This window comes from Mustela erminea, chromosome 6 (genome assembly GCF_009829155.1).
Source record: "Mustela erminea isolate mMusErm1 chromosome 6, mMusErm1.Pri, whole genome shotgun sequence".
Taxonomy (NCBI): domain Eukaryota; kingdom Metazoa; phylum Chordata; class Mammalia; order Carnivora; family Mustelidae; genus Mustela; species Mustela erminea.
This window is the reverse complement of record NC_045619.1, coordinates 25,277,153-25,294,010: the sequence shown is the minus strand read 5'-3', so window position 1 is coordinate 25,294,010 and position 16,858 is coordinate 25,277,153. Positions and strand designations below refer to the sequence as shown.

General features: G+C 40.0%; 1 protein-coding gene across 5 annotated transcripts in view; it reads right to left on the bottom strand.

The window, feature by feature from the left end:
• Window positions 1–13,992, bottom strand: part of NR2C1 (nuclear receptor subfamily 2 group C member 1) — a 44,699-nt gene extending 30,707 nt beyond the window's left edge. For 3 of the 5 annotated variants that reach the window (XM_032346740.1, XM_032346743.1, XM_032346742.1), the window contains exons 1-3: window positions 13,884–13,992; window positions 3,517–3,590; window positions 533–763 (exon numbers count right to left, since the gene is read on the bottom strand). In XM_032346740.1, coding sequence (XP_032202631.1) covers window positions 533–763; window positions 3,517–3,570 — 285 coding nt within the window. In that variant the 5' untranslated portion in view covers window positions 3,571–3,590; window positions 13,884–13,992. Of the gene's footprint in view, window positions 1–532; window positions 764–2,696; window positions 2,722–3,516; window positions 3,591–13,120; window positions 13,214–13,883 lie in introns of those variants that run through there. The other 2 variants (XM_032346741.1, XM_032346744.1) reach the window with 2 other exon arrangements.
• Window positions 13,993–16,858: the final 2,866 nt, after the last annotated feature.

Here is a 16,858-nt window from a genome sequence, read left to right as displayed (position 1 = left end):
AAGGTGGCATCTGTCGAAGCACAGCCATAATACTGACTTCTTGATCTGGCAGCTTCTTGTTGCCTAGGCAGCGTGGTCTTGGAAAATGCTGCTACCATGAAGAGGCTTTTAATTTGGCAGTTTCCTAACCATGCAGAAGCAGCAGGTCTCTTAGAAGCTAGTTCTGCGGCACCTCTAAGTGGTTATTCTTGGAAACCTGAACTGGAGCTGTATCTTCAGCCTTCCCAACAATTCTGTGAATTCTCTTTATCCTTTATGAAACCCCTTCCTGGACAAACTAACCTGAGTGGATCTTATTATCTGAAACTAACAACCCCCTCCCCGCTGAATATATGGATGTGAGGGTGCGTGAGAAAGAGTACCGTGGCATATAGGAAAGGGCAGTCACCACAGATAATCTGCACAGCACATAATTTTATGCAACTTTTCCTAAAGACCAGGTAGGATGTAAAGTCTTAACATCACTTATACTTATGACGCGCTTTTTAATTCTTTCATGTGTAAAATGAAAAGACACTCTGAAGTTATTTACCTGGAGATGTTGTGCAGATAGATCAGGAGTTGTAAAAAATAACTGATTAACACCTGCTGCATCTGGAGTAGTGAGGAAAACTTTCCCTGGAGTGGAATCTTGCCTGGCCAGAATGACTTTGCTTGGGGTAGAGCCATCGTGATTTGTCAGAATGAACTGCTTGCCTTGTGTGTTATGATCAAGTGCCGTCACGATCTGGATTTTCTGGCCAGTTTGCTGCTCGGTAACAATCTAACACAATCATGTCAAATTAGTAATCAATTCAACTTATCTTTTTTTTTTTTTTTTTCTCTAAGGGCTCAATTTTCTTCTACCTTCAGACAAAGCTAGGAAAGCATACCATTACATATATAGTCAATACAATACACATACATACATACCTTTTAAACTAGCAATTCTACTCCCACAAAATCCCATCCTATAGAAAAACAAATGTGCAAATAAAGGTACAATAATAAAAACATTTGGACCTCACTATTTTGATTCTTTCCTTCCCCTTCCCTCCCACCTTCCATTTAGAAAAATGTTTACTGGGTGCATTCCATTTGCCAAGCATTGTTTGTTCTGGGTCCTCGAATATAGCAATAAACAAAACAAAACCTTTGTTCTCACAAAGGTTTTATTTTAGTGAGGAAAGGCAGATGAAAAACAAATAAGCAAATAATATTCTCAGATGGAATTAAGTGCTACAAAGAAAAAATAAAGCAGGGTAGAGCTGGTGAGTCACTGATGGAACAAAAGCCATGAGGAGATGGCTTCTGCACAGACCTGAGTGACGCAGCAGACCAAAGCTTAGGGCTAGCTAGAGGAAGTTCATCCTCTACCTGGGATACAGGTAGAGGCCATGGGGCAGGAAGAGTGTGTTTCACATATGTGAAGCAAGAGGCACTTCAAGAGAGCTATATGGCAGAAGGGGTTATGGTAAAAGATGGGATCCGAGCACCAGCAGGAGCCACATGGTATAGGGCTGTGTAAGGACTACAAAATCTGGATTTCCTCCTGTGTGAAATGAAGATCCACTGGAAGATCACAGAGCAGAGTGGCAAGATCTTTTTCAAAAAGGGTAATTCTAGATTTAGTTTCGTAGTATAGCCTGTGATATTCAAGAGAAGCATTAAGGGATACCAGAAAGAATGCTACTGCCCACACATTGGCAGCATCTGGGAATTACATATGGGCAGAGATGCCAGCAGGGTACAGGGTAGTGGCCATGCTAGAAGAGAAAAATGATGGGATTTGGTACAGTTTATGAAGGGATATGTGACAAGATACGCTGATGGACTAGATGCAGAATATAAGGAGAAAAAAGGCAAGGATGACTACCAAATTTTGCTCTGAGCAACTGGGAGAACAGGACTGCTATCTACTGAGTTGGAGGAGCCTGGGGATGAGCAAATTCATGAATTAGAGAACTGGCCCAGCACTGAGGGCTTTTGTTGTTGTTGAGCAAATATTTTACAGAGTAAACTCATTATGCTAATTTAATCCCTTGGTTCAAATTCAAAATTGCAAAGCTGATTTGTTTCCAACTTTTTCCCATTTCCCCAAAATTTCCCTAAAATTATTTTCAAGATTCTTTTCTATGCAAAATTTACAACGAAGTTCTGAATTACTAATCAGTTTTTGTCTAGAGTAGAACTGTAACGATTATAACTGCTGCCAATTTGAATTTTGTTGACCCCTGTTGCCAGCATGTCCTCCTTTTCTGGGTGTACTTCTCACTGCTGTCAATCTTATTTTACATAGGTTATCTCCACCACTATCTTCCCTAACAATCTTCCATTTTACCTTTAAGATGTGAATTTGAATCAGTTCATAACAAATTTTACCATGTAACTCTTAAGCTGTTGTAGGCTTCACTTCACTGTGGATTATTTCTATCACTAATATTACTGTGAAGTAAACACAATTCTAATGGCTAACAAACTTATTTCTTAGAGAAGAGCTTTAGGTGCATGCACCGTGTGGTAGTTCTTTGACAGCACAAACTTGACAAGTGGTAGCTTTTTAAAGACTAGCTGCAATGTGAAATCAGAAACTATACTAAAATCCACTGATCTATCCTGCCATTTGAATGAATCCTTCACTTGTCAGTGATTCTGCAATATCACATTGGCCCACTGAATGATGTACACCTTTTACATATTGACATGTTTCATCATACCATATCATTACATGGCAGGTAGCCCCTGGAAAAATAAAGGGAAAATAACATTTCATTATTATTATGAAAATGGTTTTGACCTTGCTGACTCTCTGAAGAGAGTCACTAGATAACACTTTGAAAACCTTTGGATTATGGTACCTCTTAGAAGGAATAGGGCATAATTCTTCCAGGTTTTTTCATTAGCTGTTTTTCTTCTGCACTCCCTTAACACTTCATACAGTCATCTATTATAGCCCTTCCCACCGTATCCTAACTGTGGGATGATTCGACTGTTCCCCACTAGATTTAAAGCTACCTTAAAGTTGAGAGTATCTTTTATTTCTGTACCTTCAGAACCTAGCATATACATTTGACTTATTTACTTAAAAGAAAATTTTTTTTTTTTTAAAGATTTTATTTATTTACTTGCAGAGATCACGAGTAGGCAAAGAGGCAGGCGGGGGGTGGGGGGAGCAGGCTCCCCGCAGAGCAGAGAGCCTGATGCCGGGCTCGATCCCAAGACCCTGGAACCATGACCTGAGCCAAAGGCAGAGGCTTTAACCCACTGAGCCACCCAGGTGCCCCTATTTACTTACTTTAAAAAATATTTTATTTATTTGAGAGAGAGAGACAGCACATGCGAGAGCACAAGTAGTAGAGAGGGAGAAGCAGGTTGCCCATCGAGCAGGGAGCCTGGCGTGGGGCTCGATTCTAGGATCCTGGGATCATAACCTGGGCCAAGGGTAGACACTTAACTGACTGAGCCACCAGGGCACCTGTATACATTTGATTTAAATAGGTTTGATGGATCTGCAAATGAACTGTAAATCAAACATACCTCTCCCATCTGTTGTTCAATAATTTGATGTGCAATTTCTTCTATGGTTGCCATGTTCTAATTGCCAAAAAGTCCTGCCAGAATAAAAAGATGCCTTTTCACAATTATACTCATGAAACATATTTACTGAAGAATTTACAAATGAAAACACATGATAGCTAAGATTTATTTCAAAATAATCCAGTTGGGGTAGGTGGGGGAAGGATGGAATAAACAAAACAAGACTGGCCATGCACTGACAATTACTGAAAACTGGTGAAGTTTATATAGGGGTTCATGAAATTATTCTCTCTGCTTTTAAGTATTTTGAAAAGATCTATTAAAAAAAATGATTCAAGACCAAACAATTTCACTTTTCAAAGACTAGACTGAAAAGCAATGGCTTCATCCTCTCTGGAACCAACAGAGGAAACAGAGCTGCTCCCTGGGCCTGTGTCCTCTGGGCTGCCACCCCCATGAACTGCAGGGAAGGCAGTAAGATTTCTGAGAATTCTGTAACAGCAGAAATGTTGCCAGCTTGGACTGAAGGGGACATAGATCGGATGAAATGGAGAAAAACCGCTGGACTTGTGTGATTTTTCTACATGGGCCAGTAGAGCTATTCGGTTTCAAACATTTGTTATCCTTCCAGGAAGGGGAGAAAGATTCAAAGATAGGTCACAGGCCCAACTAAGCCATCCAGGTGTCCCTTTATTATTATTATTTTAAGATAGATTTATTACTTGAGAGAGAGCGTGCCCATGCGTGGGGGTAGGGGCGGGGGAGAGAATCTTCAAGCAGGTTCCCTGATGAGCACCAAGCACAAAGCATCATGCAGGGGTTGATCCCACGACTCATGAGATCATGACCTGAGCTGAAACCAGAGTCCAACTAAGTGAACCACCCAGGTGCCTCTAATGTGTATTATTTTCATCAACATTCTGTTCATGAAGCTATCTGTGTATCTCTAAGATAAGAGAAGCTTTTCTACTGTTCTCTTTTCTTTCTGGATCCTCACCCAAATTGCTTTTGGCATCTCTATTTCAACCAACAATCTCTTCAAGGCAATCTAGGCTTTTTGTAGCATGCATCTCAAAACTCTGTCAGCCTCTATCCGTCTCCCAGTTCCAAATTTTTAGCCATTTGTTACAGCAGCACCCTACTTCCCAGTACCAAAAATCTGTATTGGTTTGCTGGGGCTGACATAACAAAGGCTAACAAGGCTACTTCTGGCTAGATAATTCAAACAATAAAAATTAATTTTCTCACAAGGGCGCTGGGGTGGCTCAGCTGGTTGAGCGACCGACTCTTCGTTTCTGCTCAGGCGTGATCTCAGAGTCGTGAGAGAGCACCACGCTCAGCTCAGAGTCTCCTGGAGATTCATTCCCTCTGCCCCATCTCCCTGCCCGCCCCCAACCCCCACCTGAGCTCTCAAGCATTCTCTGAAATAAATAAATCTTTAAAAAATCTAAATTTTCTCACAATTCTGGAGACTAGAACCCTGAGAAAAGCTGTCAGAAGGGTTGGTTTCTGAGACCTATCTCCTTTGCTTGTAGACGGCTGCCTTTTCTTTGTCTCTTCATATCTTCCCTCTGTTTGCGCCTGTGTTGTAATCCCTTTTAATAGGGATAACAGTCATATTGGATTGGGGCCTAACCTAATGACCTAATTTTAACTCAATTACCTCTTTAAATCACGGTCAAATACAGTCACACTCTGAGGTACCAGGGGGCCAGGACTTCAATATGAATTTTGGGAGAGTGGGGGAATATTCAGCCCATAACACTTAGGCACAAACCTACTAAGAAACACGCATGATATATGTAAGGAAAGCTTTAAAATGCTACCTATAGAGAAGAAAAACTACCTGACAGAACACTAAAGAAAATAATTATAGTGACTACCTCTAGGGAGAACTGGAAGTTTGGGAACAGGGCCAGAATACAGACTTACTTTTCACTGAGTAAGCATCTGTTTCTTTAAAATTAAAATTAATTTTTTATGTGTGGCAATACCTACAAGTATTAGCACACATAAAAAATAAATTGTAAGTAGAAAACAGAAACCCAGTTTAAAGCAATCTTTTCCAGAAATCCTAAAATCAATGGTGTTATCAACACATTAGAACCAAACAACCTACCTCATAATGAAAAATTAAGTAGATAAACCATTTATATATATTATTGTTTGATTATTTAAAAAGTGCATGAATAGAAAGGACTGAAGTTAAATCTCAGTACTATTAAATGAGCAAATAATTACACTAAGTCAAATATAATTTTGGAAGAAGAGACCAAAGAATATGAGGGTATTACGTATGATGCACATATGTGCATGGTATATATGCACATCCAGGTTCATACTAATTGTGTACTTTGTCATCAGCAATACTACAGGTAATACAATGCTACAGGATTTGAAAGTTAATATTCTTGGAACAGTATTCCTGAGTACCGAATTTAGGGATATTAGATTTTTTTGTTTTTTGGATTCTGAAGAAAAGAGCAGGAAATGACAATGAATTCATAACTTTTGGAGTTACAAACTCTAAGCTTAGAGAATCTATCCACCCTCTTCAGAAAAATATACACATGCATGTATTTGGTAGATTCCATTTTGTGGTATAATACATCAATTTTATACTTCTTTCTATTTATTTTCAGGGGGAGAGGGGCACAGGGAGAGGTAGTGAATATCTTAAATAGGCTCCATGCCCAGCACAGAGCCCAATGTAGAGCTCAATCTCCCAATTCTGAGATTATGACCTAAACTGAAAACAAGAGTCAGATGCTTAACTGACTAAGCCACCCAGGCACTCCTTTCTACTTCTTTGTATATAAACCTTCTGCATTACTGCAGTAGTCTAGAGCTCTTATCTCATATTGTTTTATAGATCCATGTAATTCAAACTGGTTAGCAAAAGAATGCTTAGGGAAAGTTTTTGAGATACTTACCTCAATGAGCATATACTTCATTTGCATTGAGTGAAACAGAAATGAGAGGACATTAGGGAGTAGATTTGACCAGAAAGGCAGACTAAGAACAATTTTTGCCCTTTGGACCCCTCTCCAACCACACATAGATCTGTATGGTGCGAACGTTGCAGTATCAAACTACTTACTTTCTCCTACTTGTAAAGCCTGTTATGTGTCTGTAAAGCCTGTTTGGTTATCTGTCAGCTTATTAACTTAAGATTCAAGTCTAGAAAGGCACAGACACAATGATACAAAGTCAAATCTATAATCTCAATTTTATTATTACTCATTTTTCTCATTAAACTATCAAGGAATACAATACTTATTTATATGTAAATAGATCCGTAAAATAATTCAAATACATCATTAAAATTTTCTTCCATATGCAAAAAGGAGGCTAACTATCTAATCACAAATTATGGGGTACCTGGGTGGCTCAGTTGGTTAAGCATCTGATTCCTGATTTTGGCTCAGGTCACGATCTCATGATTGTGAGATGGAGCCTGGTGTTGGCACCACACTGGGCATGGAGCCTGCTTAAGATTCTCTCTCTCCCGCTGCCTGCCACCACCCCCCAACTCCTCCTGTGCTCTCTCTCACTCTAAAACAATAAATAAATTACAAATCGATCTAAATGTATTACATTTTACTAAAATTTAGAAATTCCCAGAGGATGGTATTATTCACTCTGATAAATGAAAGTTTTAGCAAGGGGGAAATGCTAAAAATTAGTAAGAATGAAATAGGTTATTTGGCATAAAATTAGGTATTTATGATAATGGATTTAGTCACTTTGCTTTAGTCACTAAAAGCTCAACTATGCCTAGTTTAAGCAGAAAGGCAGGGGGTGGGGAAAACAGGATACATGCTAGGATCCAAGCAGAGCTGACCTTGGCAGAAACTGGAACTTGGGCTTATGATGCTGTGAGGAATCTCCTTATCTCTATTTTCTTTCTTTCTCTCTTTCTACTTTCCTTCCTTCCTCCCTTCCTTCTTTCCTTTTCCTCCCTCCCTCCCTCCCCTCCTTCCTTTCTTCCTTCTTTCCTATTATCTCTATGCTTATTTTCCCTATGTGGCTTATTTTCTACTTTCTAGTAAAGCACCAGGAAAGGAAAAGTAGTCTTCTCTAATCACAATTTTTAAATGTTGGTTAAGATTCTGATTGACTCAGCTTAGGTTATGTGCTTATCTTTGGAATTAATCACTAGGCAGGCCAGGAAGAGGAAAAGGAAGGTTAAAACGATAGTAGGATTGGCAACTTCCATTTTTGGAAGGTCTATTTACCAAAAGGTGGAAGACTAGCATAGACATGGTTACTGATATAATTATCATGAGGCAGGCAACCACTTCAATTTGTTTCTACTACTGATAGATAGAATTCTTCAATCAAAAGTCCACTGAACACTAAGCTACTCAAAAATCTTACTTCAGCACTGACTCTAATCTTCTGTTGTCAGATGGAGAAATCCTCAAAAAAAGAAGGGTAAGAAACCCTTTTAAATATTCTGTAAGAATTCTCCTTTTGGCTACTTCCAGATCAAACTCCTCCTAATTTCTTGCTCCATGAGTTTAGTAAAAGACAAATTTAGTTTTATAGCCATACTGTTCTAAACAATCTCCACAGTTTAAAGAGATTTCTCAAAATAAATTGATTTTGTTGCACTTTTTTCTAAACATACCAATTTTTCTTTTTTTTGTTTTAAGATGGTAAAAAGGCATAAAGAGTGAGGACAATGCAGCCTTTAACCCTCAACATTAAAAACTTGAAACCTGGAGTCGTAAGGACTGGAAGTTATTAGACTTTCTCATGAAACAAAAAGATATTAGGGGTTATCAATTACCCTGATATATTGATAAACAGAATTATTCTGATGAGGAGAGACTACTGACTGTAGAAAAGAGTCAAATTAGTTTTGGGTTACCAGTCCAGATTTTATTCCCAGCTTTTTTTTTTTTTTTAAGATTTATTTATTTATTTATTTATTTATTTAAAAAAATTTTTTTTTTTTTAAGATTTTATTTATTTATCAGAGAGAGAGGTGGGGAGAGAGTAAGCACAGGCAGACGGAGTGGCAGGCAGAGACAGAGGGAGAAGCAGGCTCCCTGCTGAGCAAGGAGCCCGACGTGGGACTCGATCCCAGGACGCTGGGATCATGACCTGAGCCGAAGGCAGCTGCTTAACCAACTGAGCCACCCAGGCGTCCCATAAGATTTATTTATTTAACAGAGACTAATCACAAGTAAGCAGACAGGCAGGCAGAGAGAGGAGGAAGCAGGCTCCCCGCGGAGCAGAGAGCCTGATGCGAAGCTCGATCCCAGGACCCTGGGATCATGACCTAAGCCGAAGGCAGAGGCTTTAACCCACTGAGCCACCCAAGCGCCCCTATTCCCAGCTTTTAAGTTAAAAAAATGAGGAAGCTCATGAAGCGGAATTCAGTAACAGGGTAAAGAGATACAGTTTCTACAGAAAATTAAATTTATGCTAAGTGAAATAAGTCAATCGGAGAAAGATAATAATCATATGATCTCACTGATTATGTGAAATTTAAGAAATACAGCAAAGGAGCACAGGGGAAGAGAGGAAAAAACGAAACAAGAGTAAAACTGAGAGGGAGACAGATTCTTAATCACAGGAAACAAACTGAGGGGTACCGGAGAGGCGGGGCTTGGAGGGATGGGGTAACTGGGTAACGGACCTTGGGAAGGGTCTGTGTTGTAATGAGCACTCCTGGGTATTACATAAGACTGATGAATCACAGACCTGTACCCCTGAAACAAATAATACATTATGGGTTAATTGGATTAAAAAAAAAATAAATTTAAAAGATATCATTATTCTTTTTTAAAAGTAATCATTCATTATTCTTAATGACAATAAAATACTTCAAAATAGGGAAATGAGCATGAAACTATCTTGTATTTATATGTATACATATACATATACACAGCTCAAGGACAGTGCTAATGTTGCAGGCCTCTAAACAAGGCTTATTTTCTCCCTCACCAAAAATCACTTCCTCTGAGATTCTTTTAAATCAGTTATACGACAGTTTCTAATGACTTTACACTATCAATCATTAGCTATGCTCTAAAACCATTATTCATTGAAAATTCTGACACTGAGTATTGTCCCTTTCCTGCCACCAACATAGATGACTTCACTGACCATGGACAATCCAACCTACAACCAATTTAGTTCCAAATTTCTTGACTTAAAAATCCAGTAATACTCACCTAATTGCAACTATAATATTTTGCTGCCAGACTGCTCTAACATATGTATTTAATATTATTTTACCTCTTAATAATCTTCAAAGCCTTCCCTTTCTCTAAAGGATTTGAGGTGTCATTTTTTAAACCTTATATTCTAGCCATACACACTACTTGTAATTCCTTGAATTTACCACGTTTCTCTTGCTTCCATGTCTTTGCTAATGGCGTCTCCTTCTACCATGACCATGGAGTCACCAGATCAGTATGTTTTCTAAGATCAAATTTAACTCCAAAAATTAGACAAAACAAGCATTCTTCCCATACTGATGGAAGTCTAAATTGCTATAAACTTCTTAGAAAAGTTAATGTGTCAATGTGCATGAAGAATCTGAAAAATGTTAACGACCTAAATAATTCATTCACTATTCTACTCCACAAATATTTCTTAAGTGCTTCCTATGGGCCAGGCATTTTTCTATGTGTTAGGGATACAGCAGATAGTATTAAAACAAACTCTGCCTTGTGAAGTTTGTACTTTGGTGGGGTTCGACAGACAACAAACAAATATATGATACCAATAAACGGTGAAAAGCGGAATGGAGAAAATTAGAGCAGGGACTAGTGACAAAATGCTTGGGACAGGGAAGAAAATGTTTTTTTTTTTTAAAAAAATAACAGTTCAGAGATGGCTTTTGTGAGAAGGTGACATCTTAGCAAAGACAAAGAACAAAGATTTGTACAAAAATTTTTTTCATTAAACTAATGTATGAGGAAAATGTTTAATGACAAAGAAAATGCTAATGACAAACTAAATGCAAAGATACAGAAACAAAATTTTATTTAAACGATTTTAACTATGCAGAACACACAAGGACTAAAAACAAACATTCTCAAATGTGAAGCGACTCTTCTAGGTGAGAGTTATAGGCTACTTATTTTTTCCTTTCTGCTTTTTGAATGGGTATGTACAGTTGTATTCAGAAAGTAAGCATTCCCTCATCTTTAGCCTACTGTATCTTCTACAACACCCTGTCCTTTGCATAGATGACCCATCTCTAATAGAGTTCTAAGGAAAACAACTGTAGTTTTCAATGAACCTCTACTATTTAACAGTGCCTAGTATTCACATCTAACTTCAGTAAGCATTTACTGGAACATATTTACCAGGCACTGTGAGACTTTGGGACTCGACAGTGAACAAGGCAGAAAAGATCTCTGTTCTACAGGGCTGATATTTTAATGAGAAAACAGATTTTTAAAAATTACCATGTGCTAAAAGATATGAAGCACACTAGGAAGAAGTAATAAAGAGAAAAACAGAGAAACGGTCAGTTTATATAGGTAGTAGTGTCTTAGACCTCAAGTCAATCTCGTTCTACTACTTACTAAATGTATGAAACAAATGAAATGGATTCAACATAATCTACTTCAAAAAGTTGTAAAAATTCAATGTCAGTGAAAATACCTATACCAATGGTTAAGTTTCTTTATAGGTAAGAGGTATTTCCTGAAAGCTGAATGAACAAAGTGCTCAATAAACGAACAAAAGGAGTTCAGAACCACCATACTAGGAGTGAGGCTCTGGAAAAACCCTATACAAGAGACATCTGAGTTAGGCGTTGAAGGTTAAGTATTTTCACTGGCTTGAGGGACAAAGCAAAAAACACGAGAATGCTGTCTTTACTGCTCTAGAGCTAATTAACATTCAGAAAACAAAAAAAGAGTCCTTCATTTTTGGCCCTGAGTTTTTTCAATTTGCCAAGATCTCATTTCTACTTATCTTCACAGGAAAAAGAGAGTATAATTGGTGCTGTCCTTTTTCCGTTCAGATTCAAAATTTTAAGTCCGTGTTCTTGACATCAGAAACAGCTCCTTTTTCCACCAGCCGCACTATCATCAACAGAATGTAGGCTGCTGTCATCCAAAACAGTATTTTGCAAACTTTGTGTTATGGATGGCAAAATTAATTCGGTAGGTCAGATTTTTTTTTTTTTTTTAATGAAAATAGAAAAGAGTGCATCAGATATAGTGAGGGTTAAGAATAGTCTCATTAGACTTTATTTCAGTTTAATCTGTGTGAGTGTGCTGAGTCATGATGCAAAATATTTCCTTCTGGGGGAGGCAAAATTTGAAAATATATAAATATGACATAAAAGAATGATTCTATTTTTTCCAGTACGGTGGGTCAAAGATCTCTTTGAAATTGATGGTAGTTAAGGTTTCTCTCACTAGAAAACACAAATTCACTTTCATTCACACTACAAATGACAATATATGCTGAATTTCAAGGGGTTCATAAAACCTCTCGCAGCCTTGAAGGTTAACCCTTCAGGTAAAATTTCAGCTACTGTTGAGTTTCCAGAACATACATTTAATATATATGACTTTGTGCACATGAAAAGCCCCTATTAGGCAAGAACCATCTTTGTATATATTTGAAGTACCAAGAAGGCAAAACCATTAGTGGTCTGCACTGTTGATACTGCAACAGTATCTTAGGGCACTTACAGCATTGAAACATCCTTATTCTCTTGCTTCAGAGCCATCAATGTCTCTTTAATGGCCAAAGGATAAAATTTCGATCCTTCTCCTTTTATTTTTTTCAATATTTGTTAAGCCTCTGAAACATGCCTGCCACTGTGGACACAGAGTTTCTTTATAGTCTGACTTCATCTTCCCATTTTATCTCCTATAGGTCCCAAGAGGGGCCTCTCTTAGGGTCAAACTGGGATGTTCTTTATGCCTCAACATACCATTCTAAGCTCTTATTCCCTCCCTTAAATTCCACCTGACTTTTAACACTCAGTGCAAATTTTTTAAAAAATCCAATCCTTTGAGGTGAGTCCAGCATTTATTGTGTATACTAAAGCAATTGACTAGAATTCACTAAGAGACATCTGTTAACTTTTAGTATCATATGCAAAATTTCTGTAAAGATACATTTCCCCAGGGCTTTCATAAAAGATTTTAAGAAGTTGCAGAAGGTCCTATAAATCAGAAAAAGGTAACTATATTTATATTTCTTTAGTCTTTTCTATTCCCCAAGGGCAGGAATTATACGCTTTGTGTGGCAGAAACACAAACAAAATATCTTAGGAATGTCTGATGCCTTTGATTTGTGTCTGTCTCAGAACTCTTCCTAAAAGACTGAAATGCTACTACAAAGAATATTAAATGTTACATTTATATGCAATCCACTCCCCACCTTTTTTTTTTTTTTTCTTACAAGAACAGGAACATCCGTCTTCTAGATCTACCCACTGGACATACAAGCAAAATTTCAAAACAATCATCGTGTACCATGCAACCATACAACGATATTCAAGAATGTCTAAATCGAAGGCCTACTGACAACATCCAGAGGAACAAAAACCCGAAAAGCTTTAATTTCCAGTCTTTTTGCTTCTCCTTTCATTTGTTTGTTTAAACAGGCCGACCTACTTAGCGAAGGTTATGAGACACCTTGGCAACATTTGTAACTCAGGAAACGATTCTGTGCAGGAGTTGCAGGCAGAGTTTCTTAACAAAAGAACTACTGGAAGTTTAGACATGCCGAGGCCAGTGGGGACCCCGGGCCGTTCCATTTTTCCCAAAAGATACGGGTCCAAAGGCTGCGGCTGCTGTCGCCCTATCTGTCGCACAAGTCAAGGGCGCTGCTCCGTCCGTCTCGTGCAGGCACGAGAGTTAGTTAGTAAGCAACCTCAGAAAGGGACGGAGGCCTCGGCTCGCGGACGCTCAAGCCCGCGGTGCACCCCCGGAGCCCGGCCGCGACGCGCGGCTCTCCAGGGTGGGGGAAGCTGCGGCGACGGCGGCGCCGAGACGGAAGCTTTTCCTGTAGGTGAAAGGTCAGAGGCGCCGCAGGAGGTGCCGGGGGAAAGGCTGCTGTGCGCGCCGTGCAGCTCGGCTGACTTGCCTCCCGCACCTCGCCACCCTCCGCGCCCCGCGCTCCAGCCCCGGCTACTGTCTCAGCTTCTCTCAGAAGCCCCGCACGTTCGGCCCCGCCGCTCCGGCCACTCAGTGCGCTCCCAACCCAACCCGAGCAGCCTGCCGCCGCGCCGCCATACAGGCTGGCCCTGCCGGCCGCAGCCCGCAGGCTGTTGGGGGACCTGGGGGCGCATCCGTTGGCAGTTGGGAGAGACACCCCGCCCTCCGTCCCAGCCGCGGCCACCGCTGCTTTTCTCCCTCCTCGGCACTTCTTACCGGCGCTTCTCTGAGGAGCTACGTCCCGCGCCGGGCTTAGACCGGACAGTCCCGCTGTGGTGGCGCTTGGGGCTCCCGGAAGGGACAGGTTGGAGAAAGTTCGGGGGGGGGTAGGGTAAGGAAAAGTGGGGGCAGGGAGCTTTCTGGGTTTGTGTATTTGGGGGGTCAGAGTTCGTGACCCCTCCCTCCGCTCTGGGGTACGTGCTCCCATCTGCGCCTGCGCATTACTGGTGGCGAAGCGGAGAGGAGGTCGTGACGTTCCCTGGGTGGGGGAATGAGAAAACCGAGCCTCTGAAGGGCCGCTGCCCCCTATCGGCTGGGAGGGAAACTGCCTCGCCAGAGCGGCCTTATCGAGGACTTAAGCCGCGCGCTCTTAGCATCCCTTGTGCCAAAGGTGGTCGGTGGTTAAAGGAAGTTTTGAGACGGTTCACATTTGAGTAATAGTAGATAACCTCATCAATTTTGGGTAGATTGGTTTCTAACTTGTGGAAAATTGGGCTCTGTTTTAGGGATCTCTTACCTTAAAGTTCATTAGAGGACTTAGCAAGTCGGGGTGGATCCCAATAAAACATTTAAAATTCCCTTAAATAAAACAATCTAGGGCTGAAGCCTCCACAGTAAGGCAACGATTTACTTATCAGCTCTTGTGGGTAAATACATACAGTGGCTAAATGGAGCAAGAATTATTATCAGTTAGACTATAAACTTCTTGAAGGCTGGCTTTTTTGTCCAGTGGTGTATTCCCAAGCATACAGGCAATGCCTCGTGATCTATAAAGATTCACGAAATGAAGAGGTTCATGAAATGAACATTATGACAGTGACCACTTGTGGCACAGAGATGTGGCTGGAAGAGCAGTCCTGTGTGCAAAGCACTGTGTGGTTTGGACTTTAAGATAAGGGGTCCTTGAAATTTCTTTAGTATTGATCAGCACTAGAAAAGCAGTTCCAGATTCAGGCCAGAAACCCAAGTCAGGAAAAACAAAGGTGCACTGGGAAGGAGAACCTCTCCTCTGCTCTTTCCCTCTGGAACTAGGCAACAGGACACAGAAAAATGGCATGCAACGATCCCTAAAAGGGGGAATATGCTTTATGCCTCATTCTCTGAAAACCCCTTCATGTGGTTCATCTTCAAATATGTGACTCTAGAAAAATATATGACTTAAAAGACATCATCATACCAAAAGTAGATACAGTAGATTTATTTTGTATAAATACAATACATATTGACATTATTTACAATACTAGTATTTATAAAGGATCTATATCTATATGGACAATAAAATACAAACTGTTACCACTTTAAGTAAAAAATGTTTCTAGAAATTCATGTCATTTAAAAAAACAATATAGTATTTCAAGATTGGTTCTTAACATGCTATGACCAACTCATAGTAAAGAGAGTTGCCTCCTTTCATCCCCCCGACTAAGGGAATTTGATACTGAGGCTTTTTGAAAATTTCCTCTACCTTTATCTTAAAATAAAATTAAGTCCTACTAGAAATCATCTCTTTTCTTAAAAGGTTAAGTCATAGATAAGATTTTCCTTTAGGCACGTGCACCCCAATGTTTATAGCAGCAACATCCACAATAGCCAGACTATGGAAAGAGCCTAGATATCCATCAACAGATGAATGGATAAAGAAGATGTGGTGTATATATGTATACACAATGGACTACTACTCAGCCATCAAAACCCCTGAAATCTTGCCATTTGCAACGACATGGAAGGAACAAGAGGCTATTCTAAGCGAAATAAATCAATCAGAGAAAAACTATTATCATATGATCTCATGGATATGAGGAATTTGAGAAACAAGACAGAGGATCATAAAGGAAGGGAGAGAAAAATGAAACAAGATGAAACCAGAGAGGGAGCAAAACCATGAAAGACTCTTAACTATAGGAAACAAACTTAGGGTTGCTGGAGGGGAGGGGGTTTGGAAGGGATGCGGTGACTGGGGGACAGACATTGGGGAGGGGATGTGCTATGGGGAGTGTTGTGAATTGTATAAGACTGATGAATCACAGACCTGTACCCCAGAAACAAACAATACATTATATGTTAATTTAAAAACAAAAGATTTTCATTTAGAGAATATTAAATGTGGCACAGGCTCCAGAATATTTGTATATGGATGGACTTAAAAAAAAATCAGAAGGGATGCATTTGGAGTAATTTAATTCACCAAATACTGAGTGTCCATAGCATGCAAGGTAGTCTGCCAAATACTGAGGAGTCATCTCAGATTCTCAAGGACAGAATGTGATAGGCACCATAAGAAAGTGTGTTTCCTAGCTAGAGGCTATGGAGACATAGAGAAAGGAAAGACTAACTCTGGTCTGGAGGAGTAAGGGAGAGGAATAGAAGAGAAAAGGACTAGGGCCAACTATCACCGAAAGAAAAGTCTTGAATACATAGGCAGAAATGGGTTGGGAAGAGGGTGAGAACAAAGAAGAAAGGTTGGGGTAGGTTTAGCTGGACCGTGTGACACCTGAGGAAAAGTGTTCCATGCCAAGCCACTGGGAAGCCAATGGAGACTGCAAAGAGCAGGGATGAAACTAAGTTAGAGCTATGCTTTATAAGATAGCTCTGGCAGTGTTTAAAATGAGACCACGCAATGGTGGCAATGGAATTAGAAGAAAAGTTATTCTAATCATTGAGAAGAGGTAACAAGGACTTGAGCCAGGCTCTGTGCAATAACAGGAATGAAGATGGACTGGGTACAAGAGCAATAGCAGAGGGTCTTGTTGAGACTCAGAGGCAGATTCTGGAGCCTAGAATGGTGTTTTTCCATTACAGAGGAAAATAAACAGATCTGAAGAAACAGAAAGTGAAGTCATGTAAAGTTCAAAATGCTTAAGAAGGACTCCTGTAGATGTCCAACAGGTAGTTGCAAATATGGCCTTGCAGGATGGTGGAAAGAGCAGGTCTGAGATCTGAGTTATAATGAGGGCATGGCGGCGGGGGGGGGG